This window comes from Lissotriton helveticus, chromosome 6 (genome assembly GCF_964261635.1).
Source record: "Lissotriton helveticus chromosome 6, aLisHel1.1, whole genome shotgun sequence".
Taxonomy (NCBI): Eukaryota; Metazoa; Chordata; class Amphibia; order Caudata; family Salamandridae; genus Lissotriton; species Lissotriton helveticus.
The window spans coordinates 1285063995-1285086156 of record NC_136067.1 but is presented as its reverse complement, the minus strand read 5'-3'; the positions used below and the strand labels follow the sequence as shown (position 1 = coordinate 1285086156).

General features: G+C 48.2%; 1 protein-coding gene across 1 annotated transcript in view; it reads left to right on the top strand.

Moving 5' to 3' along the window:
• The window catches only part of LOC144761711 (kinesin-like protein KIF28), a 982011-nt gene that overhangs the window by 154747 nt on the left and 805102 nt on the right, over window positions 1-22162 (top strand). The window contains exon 7 of the mRNA XM_078646973.1: window positions 12064-12131. Within this exon, the coding sequence (XP_078503099.1) occupies window positions 12064-12131 (68 nt within the window). The remainder of the gene's footprint in view (window positions 1-12063; window positions 12132-22162) is intronic.

Below are 22162 nucleotides of genomic sequence, written 5' to 3'. Positions count from 1 at the left end.
AGAAGCTTTTGTGGGGGACCTGGGCCCTTCAAATGGAGGGGACGCTGGTAGACAGTAGAAGCGGGGTAAAAGGCGAGCGGAGCGCACAGGAGCGGGCCTCGGGCAGAGTCGGACCTAGTCAGCCCTGCCTGGCTCACCGCCCCCCGGCTCTTACTTAACAGCTGCCTCTAACGACAGCCGTGCTCACGGTCCCGCGATCCCAGGACCCGGGACTCACCTCACTTTGTAGCTTTGTGTTTGGGTTGAAGCGCAGAGCATCTAGTGCAGCTCCTGAACACCAGGGACACCAGGGGGGCTCCAGGAAATCTCTCAGCGGCTTACCCAAGAAAAGACTCCTGCCTCAGAAAGGGTGTCACTAAGCAAAAGTGGTGGCAACTCCTTTTGACTGTGGTACCTGACTGAACACAAAACCACAGATAAAGCAAGCAAACGCGGCCCTTGCGTAGGAGGCGGTGCTGCCGGCTCCTGCCGTGCGCCTTTTAATAAAAAATAAAAAAATAGTTAAGACTACCACGGGCGCTGAGGAATTCGCTTGCGACCTCTGCAGTTGCAGAGAAAAGTTTTCGCAGCTTCAGCTGTGTGAGGATCCTGTATGAGGATTGCTATGTGGCTCCTGCCACTGTGGAAAGTGGGCTCGCAGCATCTATCCGCGTACGGAAAAGTTTTCTGCGGCTCCTACCACGATGGGGACTGACCCGCGGCTTCAGCTGCATGCAGAAATGTTTTGGCTCCTGCCGCTTCGGGAGATGACTCGCGGTTTCTACCGCGTAGGAAAATGCTTAGCGGCTTCTGCTGCTTCGGAAAGTGACTCGCGGTTTCTGCCGCGTAGGAAATAGTTTAGCGGCTCCTACTTCAGGAGATGACACGCGGCTCGCATACGGGGCTGCTTAGCAGCTTAGCAACTCCCGCTCCTTCGGAAGACTAACATCGTGGCTACAGCGCACAGCGCACAGGAATCAGGGGCCGCTTCAGGGGCTGATTCCCAGTAACTCCAGCTGCAGCTCCAAGGGCTCTGAAGGCTCTAACGGCTGGACGGCTCCGAGAGCGTTTGGCAGCCGCAGCAGCGTTTGGCCGCCCTCCAGTAGTTGTTTAGTTTATTTGAATTGGCTGATCGCCAGTCGTGCTGCCCCGCCAACCCCAGGACAAGGGAGACCAAGCGGGGACTTATTCCTCTTTCAATACGGCAGTGGCTAGGTGGCTCGACGACTCCTGGCAACAACACACAAGCGCGGCTGCTCAGTGCTTGCTCCTGCACCCCTGCCCTGCCCTGCTCCGCTCCGAGACCAGACCGGCCGCCGCCGACGGCGGGCTCAGCACCCACAAGACTGGCAGAGGCAAGGACAGGGCCCGGCAGCAGCAGCAGGAGTGGGGGGGAAAGCTACAGGCTGCCCCCAACAGGGCCGTTCCTTCTCTCTTCTCTCCTCTCCTCTCAGGATCACTCAGGTCCCGCAAAATGCCAGCCAAGCCAACAAACAAAGCTGAGTGCTATTGTCAGTGGCAGTAATCCCCCACCGTGCGATTCAACCGCAGTCTGCTGCCCGCCAGCAACAGCAGCAGGTAAACGGGGTTAACTCACGCGGGGTAGCGGCTGGTGGTACCTCGCTGCTCTCGGCTCTCAATGGTGTCTCGCTGTAGTAAGGACGATGGCGGCTCGCTGCTCCCGGTATTCCAGCACGCCGAGGTCCAACTGCTCTCGCCTTTTACTCAGCCCCGCTCCTCGCTCCTCACGGTGGCTCTCGCCGGTGGCTTTCGGCGGGACGGGGCAGGGGCGGGGGGGCTAGAGTGGCTGCGTGCGCAAGCGGCTCTCACGGAAGCGGCTCACTCAATCGTCAATCGTCAATCGGCTCTCGATTGCTCTCATGAGAGTCCGACGCAGTGCACACCTGTCATCCCCCTCTTAATCTTGTCCCCCAGGCCGTTCACGTTCCAACTCAATACTTTCATCCCTGACCCTTTGTTATTACGTGCCGCTGTACCCATGCAAGAAGAGCATCACTACGCTTTCCTCACCTGAGACAAAAAAAAAAAATTAACCACAATGACACCCCAATGCATTCAATAACATTCCCATCTCCCCACCCCCCACCCTGCACCCCAGCTCACGGAATTTGCCAATCCCCAACTCGCAGTGTGCCTGTCGCCCCATACTCTAACTACCCGTCTATCTAAATGTAGACCTGAGGAGGAGTACAGCACCCCAAAACCCCATCCCGCCCCTAGGACATCACACCGGTATCAAATCTCTACCCAGGAAAGCATGCACGTAAAGAATGTCTTGTATACGCTCCCCCGCCCGGGGGCCGACCCCACACCACAGTCAACGGCAATACTCATCATTCCAGTTCCGGCGGGCCTCCTTCATCTTCGCCACTTCGTCTCTCTGACTCCGCCCGTGCAGGAAGGCCGTCAACCCAGTCCGAAGTGATTTCAGGATTATCGAAAAAACAAACCTTTCCCTGAGCCTCGACCAACAACTTAGCAGGGAACATCATGGCATACTTGCATCCCTTGTCCCTGCTTGACTCCAAGGAAGCTTTGTCGCTGTTTCTGAACCCTCTGGGAAAAGTCCGGATAGAAGTTGAGGTTAGAGTTCTCGTACTTCAAAGGTCCCTCCTGCAGGATAGCGTCTCGGTCCCTAAAGTTAAGGACCCTCGCAATCATCGGCCGAGGAGGGACTCCCGGACGTGGTCTTCCACCCGGTATTCGGTGAGCCTGTTCTATAGTGAAGAAGTTCCCCAGCCCCGTGGGTTTCAGATGATTGAGTATGATATCTTCAATAAATAAGTCAGGGGCCTGACCCTCTGCCTTCTCCGGGACACTTATGATACGCACATTGTTTCTCCGGGCCCTCCCTTCAAACTCATCCAGCTGGCGACCCGCCGCCTCACCAGAAGCTCTAAGGCACCGAACCTCCTGCTGCAACTGTGCCACGTCGTCTGTCAGATTCGCCGTTTTAATATCCAACAACTTCACTTTCTCGCTTGTTTTGGTGAGGTCGGCCTGAATCAGATTGACCTTGATGGTCACCGTGTCGAGTTTGTGATCAAGCGACTCCATCTTTTGTCCGAGGGATGTTTTGACTCCGTCTATAGCTATCATCACGTCGTGGAGCGTGAGCTCGGGTGTAGGGCTGGAGACCTCTGCGCTTCTGTCTTGCAAACGACCTGACCCCCACGGGCGAGCCCTTGGGCTGCGTGTAGCGGTCCAGCTTGTTGGTCTGTAAATAACGGGCCCCTCTCGTAGACTTGGTCTGCGGCTTCTCCGCTTCAGGCTTAGTCGCCAGCGGGATATGGGGAGCGGGACCGGCCACACTGACCTTCAAAATGACACTATAGCCGTGAGTGGTGGCCCAGACAGCCCACTGCACAGTCAATCCCGGTCAGATCGATCGCTGACATCCACCTCCTATCACACCACCAGGGGACCGGAGGGTCAACCAATTCAATCTGCGTGCTCGCCCGTCTGCCGGTCTGCGGACAACCCCTCAGCACCGCAGCCAGCTCCCAGAGTCGTTCGCCACCTCCACTTCTCCCACCACGGTCACCACCAGCACTCGGTTGCGCAGGCTCGCCGGGACATCAGCCTCCGTCAGCCTCAATGCTCCTGCACCTCTTGAAGTTATCGCCCTCCCCGGCAATGCTATTCAGTCAAAGACAATGGCCACGTCTCTCGGGACCACCACTGAGACGCTGGCACCCTCTCCACAGTGCAACATTCACGCCCACCTCTCGGTCCTCATGTCAGGGTCTCCCCAACATCGCCCTTCTCATTCATATTCAAACGTCTACCTGCGCTGTGGGGACCAGGAGCTCCCTACGGTTTGAAGACTGGGAGGAAGAAAAGGAAGGAGGCTCATATCTTCAGGTCTGAGCTTCACCAATTAAGATATTCAAAAGACTCTCCCAGACGTCCTCCGAATATTTATTGCATCTTCTCAAGATCAAGATTTGATCAATTTCAGATCATAAGTGCACCTGAAAAACCTTCAGATTTTGTACAACGCGTCCTTTGCACAACAAGTTATCTTCCATCAGTTGCAGTTCTCCAAAATTAATTTGTGAACTATTTTAGCAGTCACTTTTCCACAGCTTGATGGTTTTGTCGTTCTCTAGTGCGGCTGATGCAATTATATTTTCTGTTTCCGGCCCCGGCCCCAGCGTACTTGGGGCAAGGCCGCCGACCAGCCTGGCACGATCTCCCGACGTCTGAATGCCACACTCTGCAACCGGGCTCGGCCGCTCTGCAGGCCACCCAGAAGCGCCACATCCATTTCTGCCAAACCAATGGGACCCGGCAGTCCAGGGATACCGTGTCTGCGGTCAATCGTCCCCCTCAGCTCCCTGCAGGAATGCCAGCTCACAGCGTCGTCACCAGATGAAATGAGAGGGCTGGCAGCAGTCGCACGACCAGGATTCACTCCTTCTCCCGTTACAGCCAATGCCTGGGGGAACGGGGGGAAGTCAAGCCACTTCTGCGTCAACCACGATCGGCCGTCGGCATGGGACAGACCGGCAACACTCAGCAATCAGCCCCGCTGTTGTTCGACTTCGGCCGGGGCTGAGTTCCACTCGAGACCACGGCTTCCTCACAGAGCAGGCCCCAAACTCGCCGACTTGATCTCTCGGCAGCACCGCGGCGGATTTGGCTGCGAAGCATCACGATCGACGCCGCTTCCTTTCAGCCTCGTGATTCTAAGGCACCGGTTCAGGATATTCAGCAGGATATTCCCGGCGGCAGCAGGAGTCTCGGGAGCACCGGGCTCACGTGGCCATTTTGGACGCGCATGAAGCTCCTCCCTCCATTACTGGCATAATTAATGTAGATGACATCAACAAGAGCAGCTCTAATGGACCTATCAGAAGCCTTAAATTCTAATAATGAAGGAAATGTCCTGTTTTATGGCATTTCTTTTTAAGACATTTCGCTTTGTATTTATAAATATTTATTTTTTGGACATGCTATTTGTATTTACCATAAGTTTTGTGGTGTGCTCAAAAAATAAGGCAGCAGCTAGTATGTTTGCAAATTTATTTAGCTTCTAAAGGTACACGCATTCGGTTGTCTGAAGGGTTTTAGTGCTGTAAGAAACCGTATATCATGTTTCTCTCGTATACAATAAACTGAAAAAACTATTAATTGTAGTTCAAACACACCCACCCCTGCATCTATTAAAATCATCGTTCGGAAACGTCATCCCTTTCTTAAACTCCCTCACCTCACAGTTTGTACACCTTTATGTCTAGCAGGCATGATTGATAACATTGAAAGTCACTGAAAAGAAGACACAATGTTTCCATATTTAAAACAAAGGCAGAGAAATAGATGGCTTCTATATGTATCTAGGAGTAAGAATCTGTAAAAAATTGAAAACTTGGAGCCTTAATTGTGAACAAAAATAGTGCTCATAGCAGTATCACTGAAATGAAATGGAAGAGTAAATCAAAACCGCAATACAACGTCATACATCAATATGTTTTAAATGTGTTTAATGGAATGTACTAAACATAAACAACTGAGGTTCTCAGGTGATCACACAGTAAGAATCCTGTAACGGAAAAAGAAAAATGACTGCATGGGTGTTCGTTGCTGTGCTGGGCATTGGACTTTGCTGTTTCCCCCCTTCGCGGCCGGGCTTAGCTCCGCCCCCCACCTTCACCGACCGGCCGGGCTTGGCTCCGCCAGTCCACCACTCCTGACAACATCGCCTACAAGCCCCAGGAGCCTCAGGGGCAGAACGCGCACTTCCCACACGCCAGGAGGCGCATAAAGACTCGCCTGCTGCAGAGTCCCTTGGTGTTCGTTGCTGTGCTGGGCATTGGACATTGCTGTTTCCCGCTCTTTGCGGCCAGGCTTAGCTCCGCCCCCCGCCTTCACCGACCGGCCGGGCTTGGCTCCGCCGGACCACCGCTCCTGAAAACATCGCCTACAAGCCCCAGGAGCCTCAGGGGCAGAACGCACACTTCCCACGCACCAGGAGGCGCATAAAGACTCGCCGGGCCGGGCCACTCCCCTAAGATCCTGACCTCCATCGCAGTGTCTGGACTATAGGCGTATAAGACGTCTCTGGAACCCTAAGGTTTGAGCACATATATGTCAAGAGTAATTGTTACGTGATAAATCACAATTAAGTGCTGTCTCACATACCATGCCTACCCAAGCAGACAAAGGGGGAAATTTACCTCCTACACATACAGGTGGGAGCCTTATGGGGACTCTAGATAATTACTTTACCCAGGCAACAGTCGCATTAGATCGAGAGATAGTAGATGCGGAAAAACGGCTCTCATTAGAAATATTCCTCCCTGGGTCACATCAAGAGTTGTATAACCCCTGAGAACCGTTTACATCAACACCTTAGTGACTTGGGTTTACCGGACATAAGCATAGGGTCAGATACACAAAGTGATATCATCCTGGGGAATAGCATACAGGACACACTGAATGTTAACTTTAATCAGGAAAATGTGCCTTGTAAGACACCTCCAATAAAGACACCGGCATGCCCTAGTTCCTAAATGCCTTCATACACCACAAAAAATGGGAAACGTTAGCGGGGAGGGGGAGAACAAAAAGGTAAACGGGCAAAGGTCCCCAAACTGACAACTAAGACTGGTAAATGGGTAGACATACACAAACAGAAAGAGCCGGTAGTTTCTGATGAGAATAGGAGTGCACCCCCTCTCCAGCAAAATGGCCAACCGCAACAGACGAAACATTTACCACCCACGGTACAGGGAGAGGAAGGGCTGATTGGACGGGTGGAACAGCTTGTAAAGTCCCTAATGTTACCTCTCATTGAGAGATTGAAAATAATTAGCACAAGTGTCGCTAAACTGCAACAGGACACAGCTGTGAACACTCAACTATTACACTATTTAGTGGATACTAACAAGGCGGGAGGACATGCTACACATCTAGGCAAACGTCCCAATTTCAAACCAACATCCGCATCCACCCCCACTCAATCTGCAACACCACTAGAAAAAATAATTTCCACTAATATTGATAAAAGCTCACCTATCATAAAGGACAGATGTCAGAGCATGGAGGGCAGCACTATGAGTATTCCCCAAACACATCAGGACGAGGGTGAACAACCAGCCAAAATGACTAATGGACAGACACAGATTAAAATACCAGTCCAGTGGATGGGTAATTGCACGTTTTTAGATCTTCCCCGGCAAAGCACTCCCTTAGTGATCGTTCTGGGGAATGTTCCCCCCCTCCGTCAAGGAGAAAGAGAGGACTTCTCCCAGATTAAAAATAAGGTCACATACTGGCTCTCTCGAAACACCGTAGGAGGCAACAGGGCAGCACATAACATAATCATGGCTCGTCGAGTTACTTGGGTGGGTCAATCCAGGAAAACTAGAAAAGGAGATTGCATTGTGGTAAATTTTAACAGCCCAATCCCAGTCGAGATGATACTCAGGGAGGTGGAGGGTGGCCCCCCGCAAGGAGAGCAGGGAATAGAAATATTGCCTCTAGGATTTTTTTATAGACCAGAGCAGCAGGGTGCCCCTAGTCAGGTTTCAGGTTTCAGGTTTTAAAGTCTTTATTTCGATTTTTTTAAATCATAAAAGACAATTAAAAACAATAAAATTGAACATACATGATGAAATATAGTTAAGAAAAGTTTCTTTTAAAACCATCATAATTACAATTTGCAATTTCATGGATCTCAAGACATTTCAACATATTTCAACACTAATATTAGAATTAAACAGTATAATAAAGACCTAATACAAGTAAAACCTGTTTAAAAGTTGGGAGACAGAATCAGAGTGCCTGGAAGTATCTTAATCTTATCTTAATCTTGAGATTAGTCACTATACCAACAGAAATAGGATGACCGCTAACAATCGGGTCTTTCCCAGAAGTACAGAGGGTGGGAAACAATTCCCTCGAGATTCAATGCAGCCCAGATGAGGGGGGGACCAGGTTATTTATCGGATATAGAGGTCACAAATAGATTCAATGCCCTATCGGGTCTCAATGACTGCAACTGACTGGGGGGAAACTCTTCTAGTTACCCCCGTCAAGATGGCTTTTCCACCTCCCCTGTATACACCTCCGTACCGGTAATTTCAGAGAGTGTTTCTGACAACTTTACCCCCGGCACCCCCTCTAGTTTCCCATCACAAATTACCTCTTATGCCTATCCTGTATACCCTCTAACACCGGATAGTCCAGAGAGCGATTCTAATAACCTTACCCATGGCATCCCCACTGATACCGCACTGTTAGCAGTAAAAGGACCCAGTGGGGTAACCAACCATAGACCAACCCAACTCGTTCTATCTAAACAGTTTGGCAGGGTGACTGGAGAGGCTAACCAATAATTTAACATTCTTTCCTGGAATATTGCCGGGTTGATAGGAAAATTTCAAGACCCCCTATGGGTGCAGTTTGTAAGCACATACTCCATCATCTGTCTTCAAGAGACATGGTCCACTAACAGTAACTTGTCACTGGTGGGGTACAAATCATTCTCTGTTCCCGCAAAAACCTCAAACAGTGGCCGTGCATCGGGTGGACTAGTTATCTTTACCTCCCTGGCACTAAGATGTAGTATCAGGGCTTTCTTCTCAAGCAATGGAAACATCCAGGCCATCATCCTGGGGAAAAAGAGAAAGCAGTCTGTGCGTGATAAATTATTATAACGCAACCAATCAGGGTGAAGGCTGTAGGATCACAGAACTACACAATTTTATCACACAATGTCGCGGCCCTACTAGAAGGAACCTGCTATTAGCAGGTGACTTCAATGTACACCCCTGCGGCGACCCACTGCTAAACACCTTAGCGTCCATGGGTTGCCAGCAGGCAACGGGGTTACATTTTGAACATACAAAACAGGGAAAGGAGTTGAACCATATCTTAGAGGAGCAAGATCTCCTGTTCACTATGAGCATTGCACCACCTTTATCGACATAAAAGGATCTTACGTTCAAGGGTAGAAGCTCAGGGAGTTTCATAGATTTTATCTTAGTTTCTAGAGCTATTATGAGCCTCGTCCTCGAGCTTCTGTATAACACCGAGCGCACATAGTGACCACAACCCTGTCTGCATCCTATTAGGAGGAAATCTCATGAAGAAAAGGGAAACAATTGTGGGAAATAACACGCTGCAACCCATAAATGGAGTATCAAGTGGAACCAGGTCACTCCGCCCGATTTCCTTGAGAGCCTTAAAATAGAATGTACCATTGAGTTGTCAATTTGCACCAGCACAGAACCAGTAGGTGAAGGAGTCCTTAAAGCTTTTGACAGCATAGCCAAACACGTAGGAAAGAAACTACAGGCCCCTAAAGGGAAACCCGCATCCGGAGATCCCAAATGGTTCTGTCATAATTGCTCCAAGGCATCCAGAGTACTAAAAAAGGCTCTCAAAATAAATCCCCGGGATAGTTGTAGGATCCGTTCACTTCGCTTTACCTACAAAAGTGTACTGGCTAATAGGAAAAAGGAACTGAAAAATGAACTCTGGAAGGAACTTCTGGATCCTGGGTAGCTCCTCCTGATTCTGGTCCACAATTAATCGCTCACCCTTATCAATGACAGGGACGAATGAGGTGGGATCAAATATCACAGAGGATGAGTGGGTGTCGCACTTTGCCACAATTTTCAAAGATACTGTGCTATGCCCTGATCTACCAACAGTGGAGATGGTAGTGGCCCCTACGACATTCTCTGTTGCGGAAACAATAGAGGGAATCAATAATCTCTCGAACAAGAAGGCCCCTCGCCCAGATGGTATTCCCCCTGATCTTTTCAAATTCAGTCCCCAATTCTGGGCCCCCAATCTTAACAGCAGTGGGAAATGACGCACCTGAAAAGGGTTGCCCACCCTCATGGGGTTTATCATCAATAGTACCAGTGTTCAAGAAGGGAGATCGAAACAGCACCCTAAATTACAGGCCCATCTCCTTGATTGACTCTATCGTAAAAGTCCTAGGGGGTGTCATACTCAAGAGGCTGAACTCGTGGGCAGAGGAGAAGCAGATAATTTCAGACGCCCAGTACGGGTTCCGGACTGGGAATTTGACCGTGGCGCAATGCCTAAACCTTTATTTGATATTGGGCAAATACACCCTCGCACGTTCCGGGACTATCTACATGGCCTTCATGGACCTTTCCTCGGCCTTTGACTGTGTCAACCGGGGAAAGCTGTGGCAGTCCATGGAGGCCATTGGGGTAGAGCAAAAACTGGTGAACTTTTTAAAAGATCTTCATAGAGACACAAGGGCAAACGTAAGATACACAATGGACCTCAAGGTAACAAAGAATTTTAGAACAAGTAGGGGTGTCAGGCAGGGGTGCATCCTGGCACCCTTTCTTTTTAACCTATACATAAACGACCTTGAAGAGACATTGGTGGACACAGGGGCGGATTATCCTTATGTGGGCCGTCAGGGACTGCCTGTCCTGCTTTATGCTGATGACGCCGTCCTTCTGGCCCGCACCCCGAAAGGGTTACAAACTTTACTTGACACATTCCACGGGTTTATGGCCAGCCGCGACCTATCCATAAACAATACAAAATCTTACGTGATGCAGATGGGGAAATTAGAGAAAAAAAAGCACCATTTTAGAGTTAACGGCACCACGGTGCCTAGGTGTCTTTTTTGATCACCAGTTGAATTGGGCCCCACTCCTGAACAAAAAGAGGGGAGAAGTTATAAGGGCTAACGCTGCACTATTTGACTTTGCCGCGAGAATGGGCAATAGACCTGTGGGAGCCATGCTGAAGGTTTACCGTGCAAAAAGCATTGCGATAGCCTCCTACGGAAGCGAGTTATGGGGTTATTGCAACCTCGAGGGACTACAGGTGGTTGAAAATAAATTTTTAAAACAGCTCCTGTGTGGCCCACAGGGGACTTCGAACATGTCTGTGCACGAACAGACTGGTCAGCCTTTTATCAGCGACACCCTGTTTTGCGACCTCTCATCTTTTGGCTACAATGTTGGCTCAACAAGCAGCTCAGTTTAACGCACAGTCTTCTGAAAGAGACAATGAACCTAGACTGTATGACCAAGATCCCCTGGCTGAAGTATCTAAAAAACAGATTTGGGAATGAGGGACGTTTGGACTTGTTTTTAAACCCAGAAGGTATTACCATAAGTGACGTAGTGTACATCAAAAAGTCTTTCACCACACGAAAAGTAATGGAAAGGCAGGAAAAGGACATGACAGAGTACAATGCGCGTCTACATATGATGCTTAAAACCCAGCCCGGAGAGGAACCTTACCTCTTATTGCCATTAACAGCGCATGAGCGCTTCTTATTAACTAGGTTTAGGTTTAACTTGTTTCATATTTTAATAGCAGTGCCAAGGGGAAGTCACAGAGGAACAGTGCTAGAACCCTGCGGCTGCGACAATTTGTCGCCGCTGGATTTGCTGCATTTTATGTTTTTTTGTAAATATTATGCATTCCCCAGAGCTTTTTTCCTTAAGCCTATTTTAAAAAGAACGCTCTTTGTACAAGCACGCCCCGCACTCCTTTACTTACAACTGTTAAAATTAGATTGTATACCCCATGTGATCGGTTTTTTAAAAAGTGCAATGAATTACAGAAAACGTCTGGATGTATAGAACTGAATGTTGCTTTTTATAATGTGAAACAGATGGATTTTCCTTTTAACGTCAGGCTATACCTGTTTTAATCAATATAGATTTTAACTTGTTCTTTTTAACCAACCATAAACATATAATGTCTTGTGCACTTTTATGGTTTTCTGAAAAAAAACTAATAAAGTACTTTTGAAATTGAAATTGACTGCATGGTTAGGAGTAACAGTACTCTTTGGCCTGCTTAGGCCTTAGTGGATAATAAATAAGGTTGAAAAAATTATAAATGTGAGCAGAATCTGATGGATTCTGTTTTTTTCACCAGATATGTTGTTATATGACGTATACCCTAAACTCCCACCAAAGTGTAAAACAAGTGGTCTGGGCACGTTAAAGGTCTCATTAACCACACTCCATGGTGTGGAGTTTCTGGACAGCAGGACACTAAACTGAATAATGTTTGGTAAGTCTTTGTATTTTTTATTCCCAGATTGCTGCTGTAAGTCCAGCAGATATCTGTTATGAGGAGACTCTATCAACTCTACGCTACGCAGAGAGGTACATTTTTTCTACTTCTTTAACAAATTTGCATGTATCGCTCATGATGTATATGCCCCAATAAAATGTTAATGAATGAATGAACGAAAAATGTATAAAATGCACAGCTCTCTCAGACTCAACAGTCCTGAATGTTCTAAATACATAGGTACGTAATGGTAGTTTCCTAGAGACATACAGCATACCACTAATTCATAAATTTAAAAGGCATTTGTTGTGTACCCTGTTTTAACATTTTCCACAAAGTTTGATTTGTAGTGCTGAGAAGTGCAGGAACCTGTTCTTTTCTTATATAACTATATATATATATATATATATTCAAAAACATCCTCCAAGTAGAAGAAACCAGCCGCACACCAGCAACGGAGCTTGCATTCTTTATTCAAACCGGCGGTAGTCCTGACATGTTTCGTTCACACTTGAACTTTCTCAAAGGTACGCCGTGACTTCTGATTCTTGTGAAACCACATTGCTTGTGCTTCAATTATAGTTTTGTCCCCGCCTTTCCCTGGCGCGCTGTGTCTTATGGTCTTTGTGGTTCACCTTTTCCATATTTTTTCAACCCTCCATTGGGCAACAATTTCGAAGCCTGTTTTGTCCCGGTTGCTTCAAATGCAAAGTCCGTTGTGCCCCACGCAACCCATTTTCAAGGCTGACTCGAGGTCCATACCAAAGTGAGTCTTTGGCGCTCACCAGCCTTCCCTCTTCGCTCCCACGACACAACCACCTTGGTTCACTTGCGGGAAGGCAACGGCGCTCTGTCTGGAGGTGCGTCGCTGCGGCAGAACCACGCCGTTACATATTCAAAAACATCCTCCAAGTAGAAGAAACCAGCCGCACACCAGCAACGGAGCTTGCATTCTTTATTCAAACCGGCGGTAGTCCTGACATGTTTCGTTCACACTTGAACTTTCTCAAAGGTACGCCGTGACTTCTGATTCTTGTGAAACCACATTGCTTGTGCTTCAATTATAGTTTTGTCCCCGCCTTTCCCTGGCGCGCTGTGTCTTATGGTCTTTGTGGTTCACCTTTTCCATATTTTTTCAACCCTCCATTGGGCAACAATTTCGAAGCCTGTTTTGTCCCGGTTGCTTCAAATGCAAATATATATCAATGCTCGAAGGTGTCCACCTTTGAGTAGCACGCGAACAGCAGCTTGGTTTATGTATAGGTGAGGACGGGGATCCACTCGTAGACGCCGCTCCGTACGGGATCTGTCCGACGCGTTTCGAAGCTCCATTTGCTTCTCTTCAGGGGCTTTAACGGAAGCGGTGTGCGCAACCGCCGACCCACTTCCCCATTTTATATATAACACACCCACCGATGGGAGGCTCAAATGAGACTGTGCATTCTGGGAAGTGTGGTCCGGGAAGCACACAATCAAGTCCTGTATGGACTCCACAAGTGGGCCCGTCCTCGATTCCAAGTACGACTGCTGCTTCACTTTAGTGACCCCCAGGGTGCCGGGGTGGTGCATACTTCCCTGAAAGTGTGGGGTTGATCCGTCAAGCGAGGGCCGAGAAAAAAGGGGGGTCCCAAAACGTATTTTCCCGATGCAATTTTCCATAGGACCTTTAGCCAGGGCTACAGCCCGAGCGGCTGAACATAATTACACCAAATTTGGCAATAAGGTAGAGTTCGGTTCGCAGATCACCCTTTTTGTTAAATGGTGTAACTCCGTTCAGTAGTTCCTGAGAAAATCAAAAGTAAAATCATAGATATATCTTGAGGAGCTTACTGTAAGCTTACAGTACGTGTACCTTCCCGAGCACGAGCTGAATGCTAATTGGCTGTCAACACTCCATACCAGGAAGTGTTGGCAGCCATCTTGTGCCTCAGTAGAACCGAGGCACAAGAAAGCAAAAAAACAAACGTGCAGAACGCAAAAAGGGGGCAGGGTAGAAACACCCTGAACCCCCTAGGCCTGCTCAGGGGGTCCCACAAGGACCCCCAAAGCCTGCGAAAAAAAACAAAAAAACAACACAGGTCTGCTTTTTTCAAATTAGCCCCCGGGGGGACCAAATCCCGGGGGCATAATGGAAAAATGTCTGGGGGGGCCCAATCCCCCCCCACACTGCCTCGGGGACCGCCACCCCCTGGGGCAAAGCAATTATGATAGCGGGGGGGCACACGGCCCCCCGCAGCCCCGGAGACCGCCACCCCCCAGGGCTTTATTACTAAATATGCGATGGGGCTCATGGGATTGGGCCTCCCCACACACATTTTTCCATTATGCCCCCGGGATTTGGTCCCCCCGGGGGCTAATTTGAAAAAAGCAGACCTGTGTTTTTTTGTTTTTTTTCGCGGTCCTTGTGGGACCCCCACACGCCCCAGGGACCGCCACCTCCTCGGGGCAATAATATTTAAAACAGGGGGGTCCGTGACAGACCCCCCCAGCCCTGGGGACCACCACCCCCCGGAGCTTTTTTAATTGTTGGGAGGGGGCCCGCGCGGCCCCCCTCCTGGAGCCCTTGATGGCTCTGGGAACCGCCACCCCCCCAGGGCCTGCTCCTGCAGTGTCCCGGGTGCCCACCCCCGGGACACTGCTGTTTGCTATGGTAGCCACGAGGCTCCCGCCCTACCATAGCAAACTTCTTTGGTTTTTGGAAGAGAGAGCAGGAAACCTGCTCTCTCTTCCAAAAACCAAAGACTATTGCTTTTCTGCAAGGGGAGCAGCATGTTAGCTTGGGGGGCTTGGGGACCCCCCCCACGGCCCCCAACAAGGAGGGCCAGACCTCGGGGGATGGGGTACCCGGGGCCAGAAGTGGCCCGGGAGGGGGGCCACACGGCCCCCCTCCCAAAATATATATATTTTTTAAAAAGTCCGGCCCCGGGGGATGGGGTCCCCGGGGCCAAAGGTGGCCACAGGAGGGGGCAAAGCAGCCCCCCTCCTAATTAAAAAAATAAATAAATAAAAAAGGCTCATGCCCCAGGGGACAGGGTCCCCGGGGTGGAGTATGGCCCTGGGTGGGGGGCCACGCGGCCCCCTTAACGATTTTAAAAAAAACAATTGGGTGCAGGCCCTGGGGGATGGAGTCCCCAGGGTCAAAAACAAAAAAAAGATAAAGAAGGGGGGCTACACAGCCCCCCTTCTTAAAAGTTTTTTTTTTTTAACAGGATTGGGAGGAGGCCAAGTGCCCTCCCTGCACCTCTCTGCAAATGCGCCCCCTGGCACGTTTGCAGAGGTGGAACTAATTCCATTCGCATACTTGCAGAGAGGTGTAAAAAAGGGCATGGCCTCATTACACCTCTCTGCAACGCAGCCCCCTGGCGCATATTGGAGGTTCCTGGTGGGCTAGTTGGCCCCCAGGTACCCCCAGTATGCAAGGGGAATTAGTTCCCCCTCTAAAAAAGTGCCAGGGGGCTGCATTGCAGAGAGGTATAAAAAGGGGCGTGGCCTCATTACATCTCTCTGCAACGCAGCCCCCTGGCGCATACTGGAGGTTCCTGGTGGGCTAGTTGGCCCCCAGGGACTCCCAGTATGCAAGGGGAATTAGTTTCCCTCTGAAAAAGCGCCAGGGGGCTGCATTGCAGAGAGGTGTAAAAAGGGGCATGGCCTGATTACACCTCTCTGCAACGCAGCCCCTGGCACATACTGGAGGTTCCTGGTGGGCTAGTCGGCCCCCAGGGACCCCCAGTATGCAAGGGTGAGGTACTGGGTTTTTTCAGAACCGGTACTGAACCGGTAACCCAGCGGTGCCAGGGACAACACCCAAAGACCTCGAGTACTTTCCTGATTCAGACACAGAAACTCAGAGTCTTCTAGGTGAAGTCAAAGATCGAATTTATTGGCTGCAACCAAGTAACAGGCGTCCTAGAAGTACAACACGTGTATATTCTCAGGAGACTGCTCAATCTTACCAAGCCAGTCTTCTCTTTTTATACAAAATATTATGCTTCAGGCTAACATTCTTAGGTTTACAGTTGACCATTCACATATTTTCACTACAAAGAAAAAGCAGAGTCATGATGACAAGCCCATATTTCAGTTCGACCAGCCCAAAACAAATTACCCGGCACGTCCCAACATTTTCATCAGATATCGGTGGACCCCCAATAAAAATGGGCACCTCCTCCTCGTAAAGCAAGACATATGTAAAGAATCAGGGACAGGTGTGAGCAAGGTTAGGCAGGGTGTGTGTGTGATGAAAAGGTTTATGGCATGTTGTGCCTTGATGCTATCTCGCTCGGCCACTGGGAAAGAAACTGTCCGGGCAGGTTCGGCCTGGGGCAATGGTTTCAGCTTGCCCAGGTCACAGAGAAGTCAATTAAGGTGTACGTGTCCTTTGGAATCGAATTTGGCTGTAGTTATAAGCCTATGTGAGGGCAACTCACAAAATGGCTGCTGTACACAAAATGGAAGCCAAGGGTTCAGGACGAAAATGACGATTTCGAGGTGAAATCGTTACTGGAATATGACGAAAATGCTTGTACATAGTGTACTAGCCATTCTCGGTCTTTTGATACCAAAATCGTCATACTGCAGCAAAGTTTAATAGACGAGTCCAGAATTTTCAGAACCACAAACCCTCCTTTTGCCCTTACATAGGCAATTTAACCTATCCTCATGCTAATCTGAGTCCAGGTCTATATTCCTAAAGTCATTGAGATGTTGCTGTAACATCATCCTAGTACTTAGCTCGTCTCTTAATACAGGTTTCCTTACACATGATGTAGCACAGAGGCCACATATTGCAGGAGCACACTGCACGCACAGACAGAACAGGAAAAGAATGGCTAAGACCATCCCAATGACTATCAGAATTTTCCACCCCCAGGTAGATATCAGTTCCCAGAACCATCCCATTAACGACCAATCTCCTTTATCCACATGAATAGATTCAGAAATCTTATGCAGTTTGGAGATGGCCTGGTACACTGTTGGAGCGTTATCTGGAATGAAAACACAGCAACTCGATTGGATCAATTTACATACCCCACCTCGGTCTGCAAGTATGACGTCTAACGCGACCCTGTTCTGAAGGGTCATGAGACGGTCCGACTAGAGCTCAGCAGTCAAGTTACTAAGGGCACCGGCAGTTTCAACCACGGTGGATTCAACCACCCTTGTCATTTGCCTTATGTTTCTGCTGTTAACCATGGATCCCCAGAACGGCAGAAAACCCTTTACAGAGTCCCCAAATTCGTGTCCTGCAGTGTCTTCTTCACTGAAGATACCTCTAACTATCCTTGTCTTATGGTAATCTGCCACTGCTGAGTAGGTGGGAGGCAACAGGAACGAAACAAAACATGTGCCCGAAAAGTCAGGGGGCAACCATGTATAGGCTCTATCATGGCAGATGAAATAGGTACCTTTAGCTGCTAAAAACGAAGGGGAAGTCTGAGATGCAAAAACATACGTTTCAGTGCAGATACTCTTCCCTAACTGAGCTCTGGGATTCTTGCCAGTACCTTGCAGACACAGGTGACCCTGATGGGGTACAATCCAAATCGGGGAAGATCTCTTAGCTTGCTGTTTCTCACTCAGATAAGCTCCATATCCGGTCACGTTCCATCCTATGTATACTAGTGCCTCATCTCTAGGGATAGTCTCGTGGGAAATATCTTCCTTAATCATGTCTACTATACCCTTAACTAGAGCACTATTCTTAGGATTGTCTTCCACAGAACGTAGGGGGTAGATTTCATGTGCATAGATGAACATTGTTCTGTATGCCCACACAGAACCATTGTGGCTGAAAGGCAGGACCAGATAAGGGATACCTTTATCCGTTGTGTGAGGCATAAGACCACACACCCAACAGTTACTCGTGTTCATTACTAGTTGGTGCAAAAGCTGAACGAAGGAGTTTTTAATAAACTCTAATCTCCTAGCGGATTCATGTTCAGGAAGGGGTTGAAAAGAGTGTGGGGAAACAATAGAAGGAGGAGGTATGGGCGATGTGGTGGATGCAAATGTCACTTGAAAAGAGAATAAAACATATCCTTTTAAAAATATCATTACACTGACTAACATGAAAATGCACAATATCAAAAAGCTTTTCTTGGTCATCATTTTACATATTCTGCTTTTAAAGTTCGTTTCTTTGGCAGGTCTCTCCATCTCGAAAAACTCCATCCTCTGTAATATGCTGCTCGCGATGGTTGGGTGTTCTATGCTAAGGAATGCTTCTGTCAGTCCAGGGCAACTCCCTTAGACCAACCAGAACTGTCGACCTAACGTCTTCAGCTGCACCCCAAAGACTTTGGGCAACCGCGACCCTACAGCGGAACCCGGATGGTGGTTCGAAAAACAAAAATAAAAAAGTTTTTCAGATGAGAGAGCTGCACTTTCAAAAATAGCAATAGAAAAGGCATATCTTTTTATTAGTTCACAGTTCTCGGCCTCAGATTATATCTTTGTTTTCCAGGTATTGTCTGGTCTCGGAAAAGGAGTTCAGGTTCTGTCGTGTCCAATCGAATTGATGGTGATACAGCCGGTTGCAAAATATTGTCACTCTCTTTTTCAGTAAGTGTTCCTTTTACACGTGCATCACCGAAAGGTAGAAAACGAGGCACGGTTTCAGTCTCTGAGTCGGCGACACCCTCCTGGACCCACCGGTCGTACGGCAGAGGCAAGGGCACCCTTTTACAATGTACACCGTGGATCCAGTGCTTCCTTCCTTCCACTCGAACAGCTGTTCTCGTTGAAAGAAGGACGAGGTGTGGGCCGGTCGTTCTTTGTTCGCTGAAAGTTTTTCACCAGAACCCAGGATCCAGGATTGATGTGATGGCCTGGAGCTTCAGAGGCTTGAGGCAGAGTATCGTGAACCTGTTGGTGTAAAACACGCAATTTAGCCGTCAATTCGTACAAATAGTCAAGCAAAACAGGGTGTTCGATTTCACTAAATTTTGTGGGCCTTGGCACTCCCCATATGTTGGCCGGGCGACCGAAAACTATCTCATATGGACTAAGTCCCACTCGCGAATGCACAGTCATTCTGGTGGATAGGAGTGCTAAAGGCAGAGCGTCAGGCCATTTAAGACCAGAGCTCGCTTGAATTTTGGCCAGTTTTAACTTTAGCGTGCCATTGTAACATTCTACTAATCCAGCTGATTGGGGGTGATTTGCAGCGTGAAATTTCTGATGAATGCCTAGCCCTTCACATACTTTCTTCATCACTCGACCCACAAATTCACTCCCATTGTCACTCCAGACCATTCTCGGCATTCCAAACCTAGGGAAGAACTCTTTCACAAGGGCTTTAGCTGTGGATAGGGCAGTGTTGTCTTTTAGGGGGTACGCTTCTACCAATCTTGAAAAGGCACAAACAACAACGAGTACGTATTTCAGGTTGTTGCACCTTTCCATGTGGATGAAATCTAGCTGCAAAACCTCGAACGGATACGTTGGAGGCGCAAAATGACCAGCTGGAGTTGGGGTTCCCTTACCAGGATTGTATTTCAGACACACCATGCAATTCTTGACCACATTCTCTGCACACTTAGGAATTCCAGCATTTCTCCATACTGGAGCCAACAACTTACAAATCCCTTTCACACTGATGGGAGCCATTGTAACCACTGCAAGCACATACGCATCGGGTAACAACCATCTCTGATGCTCTGACAATTCAACCCAACAACCAGTTGCATCCAATTTACCCGTACTTTCTCTCCACACACTTAACTCTTTCTCTGTAGCTTCAGCTTGAATAGACTTCACACTCTCTATCGTGTCTTCACACATTCCAACGTCACCAATCCATCTTGCAGGGCCCGCAACATACATTCGACTCATCACATCCCTTGCAGTTTCTTTTGCGATTTCGTCAGCAAATGCATTTCCACGACCAACATCATCAGTCACCTTTTTGTGTGCGCTACATTTCACAATCGCAACTTGCAACGGCAAAGTAAGTGATTCAAGAAGCTCATTCACCAACTGACCATGCTGAATCTTAGCTCCATGCGAAGTCAGGAACCCACGTTCTTTCCACAATCGTCCAAAACTGTGAGCCACACCAAATGCATACTGGCTGTCGGTATATATAGTCACTTTCATTCCTTTTGACAACACACATGCTCTCGTAAGTGCAATCAATTCTGCTGCTTGAGCTGAATTATGTGGGATACGTGCAGCTTCAACAATTGTATGCAAAGTCGTGACAGCATATGCTGCAGTCGTATCACCATTCGGAAGCTTGAAGCATGAACCTTCCACCCATAAGGTACCATCACACTTTGCAAGGGGAGTATCCTGGAGGTCTATTCTCCCTTGTGTTTCTTCTTCTGTTCTAAGAAAACAATCATGCTGTTCTGAATCATCTAATTCCTCTACAATCGGCAACAACGTAGCTGGGTTAAGCGTGTTGCATCTTTTTATATGCACATGGCTCGCTAACAATGTCAACTCGTAACCTGACAATCGAGCACTAGTTAAGTGCTGTGTCTTGGTTCTGTTTAACAATGTGTCCACTGCATGTGGAACCATCACAATCAATGTGTTATTCATCACTAACCCAGCAGACTGTCGAATAGAAACAGCTGCTGCCGCTGTGGCTCTCAAGCAACTTGGCAATGCTTTAGCTACCGGGTCTAAAGTCGACGAAAAATACGCACATGGACGCTGCTTGTCTCCGAACAACTGTGTCAACACTGATAATGCACAACCTTCTTTCTCATGGACATACAATGTAAAGGGCTCACTGTAGTTGGGGGTACCCAACACAGGAGCCGAACATAACGCTGTGCGCAATTCCGAAAAACTTTTCTGACAATCTTCAGACCATGGAACGGGATTCGGTGTATCTTTACAGGTTAATGCCACCAAAGGTTTGGCTAATAACGAAAAATTTGGTATCCATTGCCTGCAATATGATGTAATGCCCAAGAAAGCACGCACTTCTCTCTGTGTTCTTGGCACACTCAATTTCGCTATTGCCTGAATTCTCTCTGGGGTCAGTTTCCTTCCCTCCTTCGATAAGAGATGACCTAAGTAGGTCACTTCTTGTCGACAATATTGCAATTTTGAGAGAGACACTTTGTGATGCAAATCACACAAATGACGCAACAAAGACAACGTGGCTTCTTTACAGATTTTCTCAGTATCTGCAGCAACAAGCAAATCATCAACATGCTGAATGAGGGTAGCGCCATCAGGTAAAACAATCGTATCAAGCTGTGTTTTTAAAGCTTGACTGTATATTGATGGACTTTCACAGTAGCCCTGGGGAGCGCGTTTAAAGCGGAAGCTTCGACCTCCTAAACTGAAGCCAAAAATATCCCATCTCAACTCAGCAATCGGGATGCTGAAGAAAGCATTCTTCAAGTCAATCACCGAGAACCAAGTCGCGGAAGCTGGAATCATAGTCAATAGGGCAGTGATATCAGGAACAACTGGAAATTGTGGGACAACTATTTTATTGACCTCTCTAAGATCAATCACGAATCTGTAAACAGGTGGCTGGGAAGGATCAGTATGCTTCAAGACAGGCAGAACAGGACTATTGCAAACGTTGCCTCTTGTCTCTTCAATTACATCTTTCTCAATCAAATCATAAATGATCGCTAGCAACGCTTTCTCACCTTCACTAGAGATTTTGTATTCGGGAATTTGTGGCATCTTAACATTGGCTTTCAATGTCACAACATATGGCTGTATTTCCAAAAGACCCACATCCTTAGGACCAGTAGCCCAAAGAATATTAGGGAGAGATGACAATTCTGTTGGAAGTTTGTCCTTTGACAAATACATTGAAGAAATCACTTTCTTACCCAGTGTAAGTTGTACTCCTGAAGGAGAACAATATAACGTCGCATATATTCTTTTCAACAAGTCCAATCCTAACAAGTGTTCACCACAACCTGTCGTCAGAATAAGAGGTGCCTCGAATTCGCAAGGTCCAACAGAAAGGGACAAAGGGTCAGAAATCAGGTTTCTAACTGGGGCGCCAGAAAAACCTACTGATACATTCATTTCGCCAGACAAAGGTGCGCCAGGGAGTTTAGAGTGCATAAAAGAACTCTTTGTAGCACCAGTATCCAACAGAAAAGGTTCTGACACACCTGATGTAATCACCTCAACGTAA